We start from the raw sequence: 16,716 nt of genomic DNA on the forward strand, positions 1-16,716 counted from the left end.
AAGTGTATTGGTATCAATCACTTTGGGGCATTTTTTTAAAATTTGGATTTTTTTTAATCACATTTCAATTTCACATTTGCTTTCTCAAATTTCTGTCTATGGAAAGGCAAGTGGTGAGCTAGCTCAGCCATGGTAAATGAAACTGTGCGCTCAACAAATCACAGTGTAACAGGAGGTACCGTATAATGATGTTCCTGCCAGCCTCGCCCGCGGTCTGTGCCACAAGAGGCAACGCTCGCTCTGGTACCCTGCTGTGTGTGCGCCTCCCTGCCCTGCTTTGTGCCACCCTGCCCTGCTCTCTGCCTCCCTGCCCCACTCCATCCCTCCTTGCCCCTGCCCTGCCCCTCCGTGCCCTGCTCCCTCACCTCCTTCTCCATCCCTGTCACTCCCTGTCCCTGCTCTTGCCCAGTTACATGAACTGCATTTACTGATCAGACCACAGGCCAACAGGAGGGTCCTGTTTCTCAGAGCAGTCACTTAGACACACCACAGCTTTAAGTATTTATTTTCTTTTTTTTTTTTCTTTTCGGGACATGTTCCTATATAGTTTCCCAGTTGTCCTATGGCTTCTAAAGCTACTCTGCAGGAAAATAAAAGTAATTTCCTCCTTTGAAAAGGAGATAATTTCATTTTCACCTTAATCTCTTTGCCCAACCATAAAATCGTTAGAAACACACTACTGATGCTGTTAACCACGGCACAGCAACCACCCTCACCCGCTCACAGTTTGCTACAAAGTCCTTGCCCAGCCAGTTGCCATGCCCTCAAGTCCACACAAGGGCTTTCCTTCCACTGAAATGGAAGGGGCAAGGAGATAGTGAGCACCTGCATTGTCTGCCCGTGCTTAGGCAGAGTTCAAAGAGATAACAGACTCACATGATTGAAGTCTATGAAGTACTTAAGGGCCCAAATTTAAGTGATTTCCCTTTGGATGCAAAGAACAGGATGAATCCTGGTCTTTGTTAGCAACTGAACTCACCCATCCCTTCACCCTGGGCACCCTGTGTAATAGCTTCTCCCTTCTTTTTGGCTCAACTGGTTCCAATTATTTCCTTTTAAATGTGAGCTCTATAATTCTGAAATCCATACACATTCCTGTTAAATCAGACCAAGAACAGCATTGTGATTGTGCAGAAGAAAATATTACCAAGTTGTCTTTGTGACAGAACACTGAGTAGGTATAAAATTGCAACAGTCTCTATGCCAGGTTTTTTTTTTTTAAGCTCTTTGCTTGTAAGCTGAAAGCTTAATTTGATATTTTTGTAGTTATATAACAGTTCTAATATTTTGTGACATTTTGCATTGTGACACTATAGATGAAATTGTCATCGGACTGACACCCTTTACTGTTTATTCCTTAATTACAACTGTTAACAACACTGCAGAGAAGCGTGCTAATCTGCCATCACATATTATGAAAACAACGTTATTGTTACAAACACCAACACCCACTCAACAGGATAGTTCTACGATGGCAGTTTCTGTAAAAACTTATCAGCTTAATGGACACTTCAATAGAAAAGTTTTAAATGAACTCTGAATATTTCCGTCGAAAACATACAATTTCTCATCGTAGCTGAAGTTTTGATTTTACCGTGTCAGTGATTCTCCAGCTAATCTAAATTCTGATAAAACTGAGAACAGCATCTGCAGATGTTGGTCCTTACGGACTCCCCAGAGTGCTAACAGTTTTCAGCTGGAAGTGAGTTCTCTAGTTCTGACTGGACCATAAGCTTCCCACCAACAGCTCATCAGCAAATAACTTGACTGTTTTAATTAACTTAATGAACACAAGCTTTTTAGTGCACAGCTCCAAAGCAGTCAGGACATTGATGAGAAATGTTGCTAAAAAGTACCTCAGTTTCAATGAAAGTAATTAAAACATCCCTACTATTAAAAAAACGCAGTATCTTTGTCACGTGGAAATGCCCAGGTCGGTTCCCTGGTAGCCAAGCAACACCGTAACCACTAAAATTTCATATCTTCAGACACAGGCAGAAGTAACATCTTTTCCTCCTACTTTCAGGTCAGGGTGGAAGTTTGTTGTTGCACATGAGATTAAATTTTAACAATATATTCCTTCAAATCCACGTTCTTATTTAAAAAAAAAAAAAAAAAGATTTTTTCTTTTCCCAGGCTTCCTTTGTTTAGGTTAAATTTCTGCAGGCCAAGTCACACAAATGGAAGGATGTTCCACTGATCTGATACTTAAAAAAGTATCGCACTAGAGCAGTGTCATTTTCATATCCAGTCAGCCCAGTGTACAATCAAAACTCACTGATGCTGCACCTCAGTCAGAAAGAGCCGCTCAATGGCTGAGAATGAAAATATAACCTCAACACACTTGGTTCTTGGACAGCCTCTGCCAGCCACCTTTCCGTTTGCTTCTTTCAAACTTCTCATGCCTAAGCACAAGTTCTCACTCGCGGATTTTGTGAACGTAAAGAAGAGAGCGTTAAAGGCAGCCTAGAAGTGGCAAAACCCTCTAGAGATTTGTTTACCTTTTCTTGCCTTTACCCACCCTTTAGAGAGGGAATATGAAGAAGGCAGCAGGAGGGTGAGAAAAGTGGCAATGGTTGCTGGGTGAGGTGTAGAAGCAATGGAAGTGGCAATGGTGAGAATCAGCGGAAGCAAGGTGAGGAAATTCAAGGTGTTGCTCCTACAACCGCTCTCACAAAGGTTTTTACACAGACTCCTAGTGCTAAACCAAGGCTACCCTGCCTGATGCACACAGCCTGCTCTCCTGCTAACGGTAATTCCTCCTCTCCCCCTCACCCACAAAGAGGCACACAGCACAGATGACTGCAGGGAAGACAGATAATGCAGGAATCTGTCTTTCCTTATTGCACTTATATGTAGATGCAGGGGATTAAAAATAACCTAAACCTTTCCCATACTGAAAAAGCAATTGCCTTGGTGGGTTTCTATACAGCAGAATTTCCCTCTTTTGATCCTAAAAGCCCCTTTGAGGACCGCTTCCCTAGTACAGACTGAAAATAAAGAATTGTACATAACGCGACAATGGAAGCAAATTATCCAATGTGGTTCTTATTAATTTTAAAGATTTACATTACAATTTAATGTCACAATATTCTGTTTCCAGATCTGGATGATCTTGTCTGCTTAAGCCATAAATTACAAACCAAAATGAAACCAGAGTGTTTATTTTTGTGAATTTTCTTCTGGGTGGCTTATGTTCTCTTTTGCAGATTTCACTGTCTTAAAACCAATAGGAACTTCTGCTCTTCCCAAAAGAAACTGTTCCCACTTGGGAAGAGATTCTTTTATTGATGCCCAATACAGAGTCTGAGAAAGATATAAGAGAAAAAGAAACTTAATTTCAAAATCTGAGTCAGCCTGTTCAAAAGCAATATAGATAAGCAATGCATTATTAAACTTTGCCTTATGAGTGAAGTAATCCAGAAAAGAACAACACACTTAGACATGAAATTTAAAATCTCTTGTACGATACAAAATACCAGCCTGGGAAGGTTTCATTCTGCAGCATGAACTGTGAAGTGACTGAATGTGCCCTCTTGTGGTAAGCAACAGATCAGTTTAGACCCTCATAGTACCTTTAATAAATTATTTTCCATGATAATACGTTTTCCCAAAAGCAGCTGTTATATTTGAGTATGTATGTTACTGGAATTTAGTTCTGAAGGGGAAAAAAACCTGTTTAATGTTACAAATGGAAAGTGCAATTTAAATTAGTTATCCTAGAAAAGTTTGCAGTGATGTAGTTTGAAATATTTGAGTAAAATTTTAGATGTGATAAATCACCGATGAAGTAATTGGCTCTGGTATTTGGATCACAAATTAAAATTTAAAAAGCTGTAGCGTTATCCTGTGGTCTAGGAAAACCACCGTGGATTATCTGACCCCTTCTCTGCATTACCCTGTGCCTCTGAGTAACAACTTCTTTTTTTTTAATCTGCACCATTCATCATTTTTTGGTGTTAGAATCCTAAGGATAACTTTGTTGTTTGCAGGATTTTGAAGACAATTAAGTGCCATGCATCATTTTTTTCTGCAAAATAATGTGATCAAAGAGTGAGCCAACACTTTAACCCACCTACCAACGTAAGTGGGTTTAGACACTTGTCTCCATTCAGAAAAAAAGTAATTTTGTAGTAGAAAATATTTATGGTACTCATGTATTGAGCCTTTTTTTCTTTACTTGCTTAAGTATATAACATAGAAGCGTACTACAGAACTGAACATCTCCCTGCAGAGTGTTCGATTCCTGGCTAATCATTTTGATCCTTACATGTAACTCAGATATAAGTATGGCTCTTGCAGATTTACAAAAATATTTTCTTCAACAGATTTACTCAAAGAATCTTTTTTGACAAGCATATGTGCTGTCACACACACAACTACTCCGACTCAGCAAGCTGGGGATCCATTATAGCCATAACTTTCAAAGTATATTAATACAGACACATATATGGCTGAGTGAAATATGCTCAGAAGTGTTTTGGAACAAAGCATGCACAAGAATTTTGTACCATGAAAGAAAGTTTTCTTTTGCCACTATTTATAGCACTCTTCTCTGGAAGTATAAAAAAGGCTGAAATAGGATCTTCTCTTCCAAAGAGCGACTGTTCTCTCTAAAATTCAACCGCTGCTACAGCATATAGGCATCTCCGCAGCCATAAGCAATCGCTCTGCATTCTCCACTTTGTGTGGACTTTGGTCTACGTACTGCAAGCAGCTTAACATCCAGCACAGGACAGAGGGAGATACAGTCCAAGACTGACCCAAACAACTCCACAAGTGCCATGAAAGTCCTCGAGGAGTCTAAAACTACTTCTGAACACAGTCAAAATAGGTTCAATACCCGTAGCTTGGCATCGTTCCTGGCATCATTCAAGACGTACAGGTATCTAGGGAAAAAATGTACCATTTTGCCTAAAAATCTCTAAAAAATTTAAATAAATAAATAAATAAATCACGGAACGGTCATCCTCCGTGCGCATCCTGTCACCGTGACAGGGGTAGGCTATGTACAAAATAAAATGAGAAACACTTTTAACAGCAGCCAGAACAAGAAGTGATGCCTCTCGTCTAAGTGCTAGCCTAGGCATTCCAACACCTGCCCAGCAGGCGTGACACTCGGGTACAATACAGGTCTGCTCGCAGGCTGGTGGCACCAACCCCCCTGCCCTTCCTTCCTCTGCGAGGGCTGAGCACATAAACTAGCGCAGACTCTTTCTGCTGCTCTGCCTGCTGAAACCACGGCACCGTACAACAAAGAACCCACAAACCACTGGTGCAAGAAACACAAGTAGGAATCTGACTCTGTGCCCTTGTGGTTAAGGTGCTTAGTTTGCATCAGGGAGAGCTGTGCTACAATTCCTGTTGCAGGACTACTTCTGTCTCATCATTCATTCATCACTGTGTAACACCAATAAAAGAGTCTGCAGACTGGGGAACTGAACTTGTTACGACGTATGGGAGCAATGTTCAGTTTTCAGAGTAACTTGCTGTTCAAAATCTTTATCTTTAAATAATGTTTTACGAACTACAGGTTGAGAAGTAAAAAAATGAGCGTTCCTGCTATAGCAGCACTTTTCATAAACTCCCATATAGCCATAAAATAACTCTGAGAAGTGAAAATGTCTCTGTTCATGCTGATAAACTGTTGACCCTGAAATGTGAAGATGACAGTCTGTGGTAAAGTGAAAATAGGATGACCATATAAAACAAACTAAATAGTTCTGACATAACTAACACAGTAATTTTCTGATATTCGCGATATTCATTTTTATATTTGACTTCATTTTTTAAAGAGAAGTCTGTACAGATCTGAAAGATGCTAAAAATTTCCACCAGAATGCTCCAGAAATGAGGGACCTTGCCCCAGAATTCAGGTTCAGCTTGCTACACAGTACACAGGCCTTTGGCTATACCAGTCACTGGATTTTAAAATCAATTATTTTCACTTTAAGAACATGCTTTAGGGGGGAAAATAAAGCAAAATATTTGGTAAACAGCAAATGAAAAGACAGAGTTCTAGGACTTACTTCTAACTTAACAGTATCGGGATGTGGAAGTAAATACACTCTTTCTTGCAGCCTTTTTTCTGCTGCTTCTATATCCTAGAACACAGGCAAAGTACATTTTAAAAACAGACACTGAGAACAGCAAAAGGAAAACGCATAATCACATAAAGATATTTAATTAAATGACCTCATTACAGTTAAACAGCATCCAAATAACAACACCAAAGTTCAAATCTTTGTTTAGACAGTCTGAAATCCACCCTATGCTAGCAAGACCAACATCCTGCAGTTTCTAAGTATGTTTGCTGCTCCTTTTTGATGCAGGAATACATTTCATGCCCACATAAGACTTCTGCTGTAAAGCACGTTATTCTCTCTGGACAGCAGGGTAAATTACAGTTAAATTCTGTTCTATAAAACTTCATAAAATTGAGGGGAACAGACTGGTTTCCTCTGTGCTGCATGAAGACTGAAGTATGGATTCTAGCTAATGTAACTGTAAAGTAACTCGGCAAATTATGTGCAAGATCTTTACTCCTCAAGACAAAGATGACTTGCTAATATGCATGCATAACATGTGCACAAAAATGTAGAGCTGCAGCAAGCTGTTCACCAGACAAACTTGGATGACAATGCACCTCCCGGAGCTTTCTTACAAAAAAAAATCGGTATTTGGGTTTCTGCTTGTCCAGTGGACGCGTGCTGGATTCACAGAGGCCTAAAGACAGTTTTTTTTTAAAAAAAAAGAAACAAGGAAACCCAACAGCAACAAACAAACCAAAACATCTCCCAAACTAACCGCCCTCCCCCTTTAAAGTTCTGACCCATTCTTATGGGCTTAGTTCCATACCCAAACATTGAAGAGATTGAGTGGTGGGCAGATGAAGAGAGACAGAAAGGGACGTGGGAGTGGGGTGTGAAGAAGCCAAAGCTGAACAGAGTGGAGGGGGAAAGAAAGTATAGCAGATGGCAGAGTTGGGAGCAGAGAGCGGGTGTGAAGAGTACAACAGAAAAACTAAATGAGAGAGGAAATTCCCCAAAGGGACTTCCCAAATATTCACCATCACTGCCGCTGAAAAGAATAGTGAGATTCTGGAGGAGCACACCCGCAAGAGAGACCAAATGTGATTACTCCTATTGAATAATAGCCAATCTGAATACATCAATAAGCAAACAGGGCTTGACTTAAGATCAGTTTGAAAAATGAGACTCAGATTCAGTAGAGTAGGATTAATAAAGTTTGGTGATATAGATACACCCAGTCCATCCAATTTACAGTGTTCATCTTATTTTATGTCATTAATTCCTTTTATAGCACGACTGAATTCTCTAGTACATAGTTACAAACCTAATGCAAGCACAACTGTTGTCCCTTTCTACAGCAAAGTGCATAACCTTGTAGGGAGGTAAAGGATGTCTGAGAAAGAGCAAACTGTCTCAGATTTATCCAAGTAGCGAGTGGCTGCTCCTTTTCAGGCAAGAAAAGACTAATGAGACAAATATAAAGGGGGAACACGAGTCATAATGTCAAAATAACAGAGGACAACAAAGAATTGAGTAACCTAAAGTAAGGAATTTCTCTGTTGTATGCACTTAGACCAGATACACCACAAAGAGCACCAAATGAAGCTCATACCACTATGGCTCAGAGCAAGTCTGGAGTACCTCTCAACCCACTGAAAAGAAGGATCAATCAGTACTGTTCAATTCATATTCATCCACAGGATTTTCCTCCTTTCTGATTCCTTCTTCCCAATTGCTGTAGGAATTGTCACAGGAAGGAAGAATATCAATCAAGATAGCTATTCCTTTATACACTCTGTGAAGTCATTGGAACGTTTATGGTGCTAGGAAAGAAGTGTCTTTCAGGCAAGAAAGGAGACAGCAGTTGTGCATATATGTTTAGTAGAGAAGGTCACTTTGGCATAGCCTAGATATTGGATGTGTCTTTTCGTTGCTCACTCTAGTTTGTATGTTGTGCAGCCTATTGTCATTCAGAATACTGATTTAATGACAGGCAGTGAAAGAAATTTTTGCTGGAAGGTGTAGCGAGCTTTAGAAAATAACTGGAACTACTGAAAGATCAGACAGCACTTCTTGTGTGTCTCTACAACTGATAAGCTTTGATGAAAACGAAATCCCCATCATCAATACAAAAATAAATACATTGGCAGTGTAAACTGCTTTGGAAAAAAACAGCAAATCTAATATGTCACAGTACTGAAAAAAGAGAGCATCTTACAAAGCTTCCCCTAAAACCACAGCAATTGGAATAAAAAACAATTCGAGACCCTTCCCCAGAGGTAAAATAGAATGTGTGACACATGCATCACTTTTAGGGGACCAAATTCAGCTGTCATTTATATTGATATCAGTCTGGCAGAGTCCCACTTCAATAATTCTAGAATTAGACGCCTGTGAAAGAAGGCAAATTTGGTCTAAATTGCCTTCCCAGTACTAATTACTATATAGCATATTCTGTATTTTCTACTTCATGTTAGAAGCTGGTGCACAGTAACACATATTCTAAACACAAGAAATATTACTGACAAACAAACATTATAAATTTGATTATAAATACTGGTCTAATTTCTGCTCTTATACAACATTATTTAAGTATCAAATGAAACAGATTTCCCTAATCTGTAGTTTCCCTCTAAAGACATCAAGGAAAATACTCTGATAATTATGTTAAAATGCTGAACAAGTGCTTATAATGCTAAAATTTCAATTAAAAAAATGTTTAGTTCCTTGCTTCCTACTGATTAGAAAATAAATTATTTTTGAAATGCTTTCCTGTGCATAAATATCAACTGCACAGAGAAAGAAACATGTCTTTTGCTATGATCGCATACTGAAAACAACCGATTTTGCTTACACGCAGAAAAGCAGAAATGCAAATAAAAAAATAACACTTCATCATGTCCATGTATTTTTGAGTAGGCCAAATCAACAACTCTCCACATGGTAACTGTGAAATGTACAGTGCCTGGTATCAGGAACAATATTCTGAAGCTGGCACATTAATCAGTCTTGTTTTCAAGCCTCTCATATATTATTCGGCAGAGATTTTTTTTTTCCTGTTTTCTTCTGTTATCAGACAGCATCTGCAGGAGTGCACGCCTGTTAAAACTAGTATAAAATTAATAGATTTAAACTGATTTATGCTACTTTATCCTGCAACAGAATTTGTTTTGATACATATGTTTTTGCTTTTTTCCCCCATACAAACACCATTTTTGACACTTGAAAGGAACAATTTAGAGGATGTGACAGAAGATGGCAAATATCTGTTTAACTGCAAAAATATTTACACTCTGTATATGTCTGAGCTATTGTTAACATTTCCAATACCACAATCTTTCAGCATGCAGAAATACACCCCGCATTAATTATGTTCGCCTGTAGATGTAAACTGAGAATGCATATATAAAACACAAATAATTTATTAAAAACTATGTTTATGAAATAAAAATATATTATAAAATGCTATGTGGAAAACAGGAGTTGCACTGGCTAAAATTACTACATCAACAAAGCGTGAACTATGGAAAAAATGAACAAACCATCTGCTTTTCCCTGCTTCTGACTGAAGCACCCACACTTTCTTAGCCCAGTACAGAGGGGTTTGGTTGTGCCAGCCCAGGATGCAAAGCTTTACCAGAGTCCAAGCTGACAAATCCTCCTTGTTACAGAGGCATCCCTGATAACTGTTCTGCCTTGTCTGCCGCTCTCTAAATATAGCTTCCATTTAAATACAAAGAGAGCCTGCAACAGAATTCTACCCACCTGAAATTTGAACGTTTTAAACCTTCACTAGGCTCTGCGAGAAGAAACAAAAATATTTTCGTGAAACAAATTAATCTTTTAATTTTCTAGAGTAAAACTTCTTGTTTCAATAAACACAGCACATACAACATGGACCCTTAATAAGTGTTTAAAGAAAATGCACGAGACGTACAGTTTTCTGCTCTTTCCTGAACAACAAAGATTTTTCAAATGCATGCTCGTGTCACTGGTCAAGTGCAATCTCTGCAAACTCGGATGCCTAAGGCAGTGGTTCCAGAAGAGATTTTAGCATTCCAGCCCCTGCTGGAATCTAGGCTGGAAGATCAAGCCTAGATCTTTATAATTGCCCATTCTCCAACGTCTGCTGAGTTCACCTAGGAAACACAAATCTTACCTAAATATGACAATGGATATGTAGAACAGCCATTAACATTATTAACAGCATCATCACTAGCAAGAGCCAGGACAACCAAACATTGCTTTTACAGACTTGCATGTACGATTCTTGAAGTCACGCTACACCTCTTTACACAAAACCACAACTCCACAACCACCGCGGGAGAATAGTTCCCACCCTGGACTAAAGCTGTTCAGCCCCTATTTCCAAGCATAACCCCTATCTTGAACCAACGTGTAGAGGTGCTGTGAGCCTTGTCAGACTCCATGTTCCCTCAGGCAGACATGTAATAGCATGTGTTGCATCTCTACGTGTACTTAAAAGAATAAAAAAAAAGAGCTAGTAGCAGCTGCCACCACGAGGCTCCTATGAGAAGGGCACAGGAAACAGGTAGTGATGCCATCAGATCATAAAGGGTTGTCATTTAATACTTTTGGTCAAGTTCCAGAACTGTACATAGGGTAATTCAAATGATAACTATAGAGCAAACACTTATTTTTAATTCTCTAAGCTATGTAACCATGACATTTCAATGTAGTTCCTGGTAGTTGCAGAAACTTACATTTAAAAGTGCTGCATTCCTTTTACGAGCTGCATCAGCGGCTTGAGTTTGCCATGTCTTTTTAGTCTTTTTGTCTCCTAGATAAGTCTCCATCTGCTGTAGCAGCTCTGATCTCCGAGACAGTCTACAAAGGAAAACATTTTGCTAAGTGGGTAGAACATTTTGCTCAGGAGCTAGAAAATAACCTTTTTACCTTACCCAGTTTTCTCAAAACTATGGGGCTAATGGAGCCGGCTGTAGGGTGGGTGTACTGGGGGAGGGAGAAGGTGCAGGCAGACACCACCTGCTGTGCTGGTACGAAGCTATGATGCTGCAGCCAGCAACCCTCATATGCTGAGGTGCTCAGAAGCAGAGCATCTCCCAGAACAAGAGCGGCAGGGTGGGCTGGGGTGACTCGATCGGTACTACTCTCGCTCGCTGGCAAGTACTTGCTGTTATAAGAAAAGCAGATTTTTTTTCTGAATCATTACTGTATTTGCTTCACAATCCCAGTTTACAGGACAACAAAGAAGCAATTCTGTAACTAAGGCGTAAAGCGAGAGAATCCAATTACCTCCCCCAGATAGGAATTTAATGGTGACAGAAGGTTAACAATGAAGATCTTAAACCAGTACCACCACTGGAAGTCAAAAACCTCACCAACCTAAATACCCTCAAAGGCAATCAAGGATGTTAATTCCAAGACTTCATGAAGGAAGAGTGCCACCTCCTGGAACACCAGCCCCTTGCTGTGCTCTGTGCAGAGCTGGGATTCACTGTTCACAGGATGGTTGTGTGCAGTGAGGGGAGGTCTCGCAAGACCACAACACAAACTGCTGTGCGGCAGGCCACAGCACTGAAAAGATTACTCACATCTCTTCATGTCTTCTAGCAAGGTGAACCTCCTGAGCCAAATAGGATGACATTTTCAGTTGTTTGTCCAGCTTTGTCACTCTGTTAAAGGAAAACCAAGTAGAATTAAAATCTTCCACAGCCAAACATACACTTTTCAGTACTAAACAACTCCGTGTTACAAGTTGCACATTTGATATTTATGTATCAGCCATCTACACAAAAACTGCTTATAAATGTTAATATTCACCACAAGACACTGATACATTATGCTTTGCATACATGCACACTACTAATGTTCACAATATGCTTTAAGAAAATCTCATCGTAGTCTAAGAATTTAGGAGAGGATTAAAATTTTACTTTCAAGTTCCAGATTTTGCATTACATTTTCTCAGGTTTTGACTGATTACAATCCCACATGCAGACTTTGCGCTGGCATAATTTGTGTATCACTGTTTACATCAGTGATTTCTGGGTTTTGTCATGTTACCCTGAACACAAAGTTATAGTTGTAAATATCATTTACATGTGTCACAGATACAGTGCCCTGTTCACAGGAATCTATGTTTAAGTACAGGCATGATTAAATGTAAGCTACTAAACCAGTTTCATTTTTGAGAGCTTGAAAAAATAAGTGAAATAATCTTATGCTCAGACGTTCAGTACTGTAACAGTACAGAGAATCACAGAATTGTTTGGTTTGGAAAAGACCTTTATGATCACCAAGTTCAACTGTAAACCTTGCACTGCAAAGTCTACCACTAAACCATGTCCCCAAATGCCACACCTACATGGCTTTGAAATACCTACAGGGATGGCGACTGCACCGCTCTACCGCCAACAAAGCTTAAATAGTTGAAATCGTCCTGATTTTTTGAGTTATGAAGGAAATCAGCTACCCAATGCATGCAAATCAAGATCCTACCGCACTTTCCAGAGGACTGAAAGTGTTTTGCAGGCTGATATTTTTTCACCTCAGAGGTGACTGCATTGTTGTCACATGAAAACAAGAGACTCTACCACACGTTCTCAACGTTGGATCACAGAATCGCTTGGCTGGAGAAGACCTTTGAGATCATCGAGTCCAACTACACCTGTCCGCTACTAAACCATATCCTTGAGCACTTCATCTGCCCATCTTTTAAATACCTCCACGCATGGTAACTCAAGCACCTCCCTGGACAGCTGCTCCAGTGCTTTGCAGCGAGGAAAATTTCCTGATGTCTAATCTGCACCTCCCCTGGTGCAACTTGAGGACATTTCCTCTCGTCCTATTGCCTGTCACTCGGTTGAAGAGCCCAACATCCACCTTGCTACAACCTCCTGTCAGGCAGTTGTAGACAGTGATGAGGTCTCCCCTCAGCCTCCTCTTCTGCAGGCTAAACAAACCCAGTTCCCTCAGCTGCCTCTCATAAGGCCTTTTCTCCAGCCCCTTCACCAGTTTTGTTGCCCCTTTCTGGACATGCTCCAGCTCCTCAATGTCTTTCTTGTACTGAGGGGCCCAAAACTGAACACAGGATTTGAGGTGCAGCCTCACCAATGAAAAGCAGGACAACTAAACGATCTCAAGACAGGAGATGACCAGGAAAGGCCTCCTCTTTGTCAAGAGGTTCATGATTGGCTTTGATGCAGCCTGTTCACCCATGCGCTCAAATCTCAGCAGAGCTCATTTGCACCTGATACAAGAAGTAGTTACTATTACAAGAAGTGGAATACTTTTTATTTAAGTTAAAGTAGAGTTATGTTTCATCTAAGCAATAGTAACTTTGAGAGTTAGACAGAACGTCCCTCTGATAGCATGTTTTTTTGTTTCAAGCAGCATTTTTCCAGATATTGTTCATTCTTTGGAGATGATAATGTCTTGTGTTAAGTACGATTTGTGCTAAACAGATGTGTCTTCCGTAATCATCTCTGTTTGTAGTCCTTCCCTATCTCAAAGGCAAGGTCACAGAGAGAGCTGGCTCCAAAGCTCCAAACTAGCAAGAGATTTGACTGGTGTGAAGTTCATAATAACATTAAAATTAGTCCTTGGAAAGGAACAGAATATGCATAAAATTTCATAGAATGGTTTGAATTGGAAGGGATCTTAAAGATCACCCAGTTCCAACCCTGCTGCCACGGGCAGGGACACCTCCCACTGGATCAGGCTGGCCTTCAACACCTCCAGGGATGGGACAGCTGTGACTTCCCTGGGCAACCTGTCCAGGTGGCTCCCCACCCTCAGCGTGAAAAATTAGTTCCTAATGTCTAATCTAAATCTTCCCCCTTCTAATTTAAAGCCATCTCCCCTCGTCCTATCACTCGATGCCCTTTAAAAAGTTCTTTCCCAGCTTACCAGTAGCCCCTTCAGGTACTGGAAGGTCACTATAAAGGTCTCCCAGGAGCCTTCCCTTCTCCAGGCTAAACAACCCCAACTCTCTCAGCCTGTCCTCATAGCAGAGGTGCTCCAGCCCTTGGATCATCTCCGTGGCCTCCTCTGGACCCATTCCAACAGTTCCATATCCTTCTTATGTTTGGGATTCCAGAACTAGACACAGGGCTCCAGCTGGGGTCTAACTAGAGTGGAGTAGAGGGCGAGAATCACCTGGGAAAATTTACCCATATGCATGTAAGTGGGAAATACATTCTGTCCCCAGCTCTTGTCTCGCTGCACACGATTGATGGAAACGCCTCCTCATGTTGCCCAGGTCTGATAATGGATGCTTGCTTTCTAAAACTCCAAAACCAAGTCTGAGAGAGCTTTTTTTTTTCTGGCATTTTCGGTATCACTCCCAGCGTGGTCACCCTCCACCTACAGCCCCGTGGGAAGCACCTTACAGGCTACTTCCTGAGAGCAGCTGCCGGGGCCTGAGGAACTGAGCGCTCAGAACTCCAATTTAATTATACATACTCAGCAATTCAGTGAAAATAAAGTTTCAGAATAATTCTTTAAACTCTCTTTGTTGGTGACAGCACAGGGGAGTCATTTGATCAGTCAGTCAGAAACCCCCAGTCCTGATCCCGTCTCTGCTGGGATGGATTCACAGCCTGAACCAACTCGCTTAAAGCTAATGTTTTCTCAAGTGCTCATTCCGAGGAAATGACCAACTTGACCCATAGAGGTCCGATTTTCAGAGGAGCCGAATGCTCACAACTGCAATTTAAGTCATTTTAAGTGGTGCCATAAGCACTGCTAAAAAAACTCTAATGGCATCTTGTTAGGTAACCAGAAATGAAGACTCTCAAAAGCAGCTTTCATAGCAGATTTTAAAAGATATGCAAATATTCTTTTATTTTTTTTTTCCAACCTTTTCCTGTATCTTGCTTCGATGAAATTTAGTTGTTGGTTTTGCTTTTTGTTTTAGGAGAGAAGTCACATTTTGTTTTAGAAACACAAAAAATTACTTTGATAAATAATCCTCCTCAGGCCACGTTTTAAAGTTTGAACGAATGAATGGAAACAGAATGTGACAAAACCTTTGGCACATCAATAACCGCCCTAAAAGCAGAGCAGCAAGCAGCATGGCCACATAAATCTAAGAAAAGCAAATAGCATCTAGGTATCCCCGTGTCATAAAATGAATCAATCTCCCTTTATAGCACTGTGTAAAGAACAAACAGCAACGCCTCCCATTGACTCCGTGGGAATAAATGGGAAGCAGAGCCAAGGGGTGACCAAGGTGGGGGGGGGGCGCTGCCCTGAGGCCGGGGCGCAGAGCGGCCGCGACCATTAGGACGAGGGGGGGCCGCGAGCCCGGGATGCACCATTTGAAGGGTTGAGGGAGGAGAAGGCAGGAAGAGAAAATAAATACGTACACAGCCCAGGGATGCTCTTAGCCTCGCAGGATTCGACAGGGAAAGCGAACACCCGCCATGATCTCCACGACGCCTTACAACCTTCTTCCCCCCCCTCGCGCCGCCATGGAAACGGCCGGAAAGGGGGGAGCCCGGTGGTAGGCGCCGATTGGCCCTGCGGTCGGGATCCGCCCTCGACGCTGCCATTGGGGGAGCGGGGGGGGGAAAGAGGGGCTGTTCGCGCCGTTCCTGCGGGCACCGCCCCTTCCGCCGCCGCGCCGCGATGCGAGGTCGGTTGGAGACCTGGTCCGGGCAGGAACGCGGGGCGGGCGGCAGCGTTCCGGGGTCCCCGCGGTCCGTGCGATGGGCAGGGACACCTCCCACTGGCTCAGGCTGCCCGAGGCCCATCCAACCTGGCCTCGAACACCTCCAGGGATGGGGCAGCCACAGCTTCCCTGGGCAACCTGGGCCAGGGCCTCACCACCCTCATGGTGAAGAAATTCTTCCTAATGTCCAGTCTAAATCTGTCCCTCTCCAGTTTATACCCGTTCCCCCTTGTCGTATCACCACAAGACTTTACGAATAGCCCCTCTCCAGCTTTCTTGTAGCCCCTTCAGGCACTGGAAGGTCGCTATAAGGTCTCCTCTGAGCCTTCTCCAGGCTGAACAACCCCAACTCTCTCAGCCTGTCCTCATATGGGAGGTGCTCCAGCCCTCGGATCATCCTTTGTCTTTATAAAAATGCACTTCAGAAAAGGCACGGTCAAAGGGGTTTGGTGAATCATAGAATCGCTGGGTTGGGAAAGACCTTTGAGATCATTGAGACCAGCAGCCTGCTACTGAACCATCTCTGAGCACCTCGTCTGCCTGTATTTCAAACAGCTCCAGGGATGGGGACTCCAGCACCTCCCTGGGCAGCCTCTGCCAATGCCCAAGAACCCTTTCCATGAAGGAATTTTTCCTAATATCCAATCTAAACCTCTGCTGGCACAATTTGAGGCCATTTCCTCTCATTTTATCGCTGTCACTTGTGAGAGGAGACCAGCACCCACCTCCCCACAGCCTCCTTCCAGGCAGTTCTAGACAGTGATGAGCTCTCCCCTCAGCCTCCCATTCTCCAGGCTAAACAACCCCAGCTCCCTCAGCTGCCTTTCATAAGGCTTCTTCTTGAGCCCCTTCACCAGCTTAGTTTCCCTTCTCTGGATGCGCTTTGGAATGTTTTGTTCTTTGCAGGAAACACAAACAATTCTAAGCCAAATAAAGCCAGAAGATTTGTCTGTTTGTTTGTTTTCTTCATTGTTGCTCCGTAGATTTATGCATGCAGATTTTATGGCAGCAGCAGGTGATGTCCAA

The 16,716-nt window shown here is 42.0% G+C and overlaps 1 protein-coding gene across 2 annotated transcripts in view; it reads right to left on the bottom strand.

Annotated features, from left to right (window-relative positions):
- C11H3orf14 (chromosome 11 C3orf14 homolog) overlaps nucleotides 1–15,537 on the bottom strand; it is a 37,430-nt gene extending 21,893 nt beyond the window's left edge. The window contains exons 1-5 of one of the 2 annotated variants that reach the window (XM_054076662.1): nucleotides 15,386–15,537; nucleotides 11,609–11,689; nucleotides 10,757–10,880; nucleotides 6,030–6,104; nucleotides 2,108–3,306 (exon numbers count right to left, since the gene is read on the bottom strand). In XM_054076662.1, the coding sequence (XP_053932637.1) occupies nucleotides 3,163–3,306; nucleotides 6,030–6,104; nucleotides 10,757–10,880; nucleotides 11,609–11,661 (396 nt within the window). In that variant the 5' untranslated portion in view covers nucleotides 11,662–11,689; nucleotides 15,386–15,537 and the 3' untranslated portion in view covers nucleotides 2,108–3,162. Of the gene's footprint in view, nucleotides 1–2,107; nucleotides 3,307–6,029; nucleotides 6,105–10,756; nucleotides 10,881–11,608; nucleotides 11,690–15,385 lie in introns of those variants that run through there. The other variant, XM_054076663.1, reaches the window with a different exon arrangement.
- Between the last annotated feature and the right edge of the window lie 1,179 nt (nucleotides 15,538–16,716).

This window comes from Cuculus canorus, chromosome 11 (genome assembly GCF_017976375.1).
Source record: "Cuculus canorus isolate bCucCan1 chromosome 11, bCucCan1.pri, whole genome shotgun sequence".
NCBI lineage: Eukaryota > Metazoa > Chordata > Aves > Cuculiformes > Cuculidae > Cuculus > Cuculus canorus.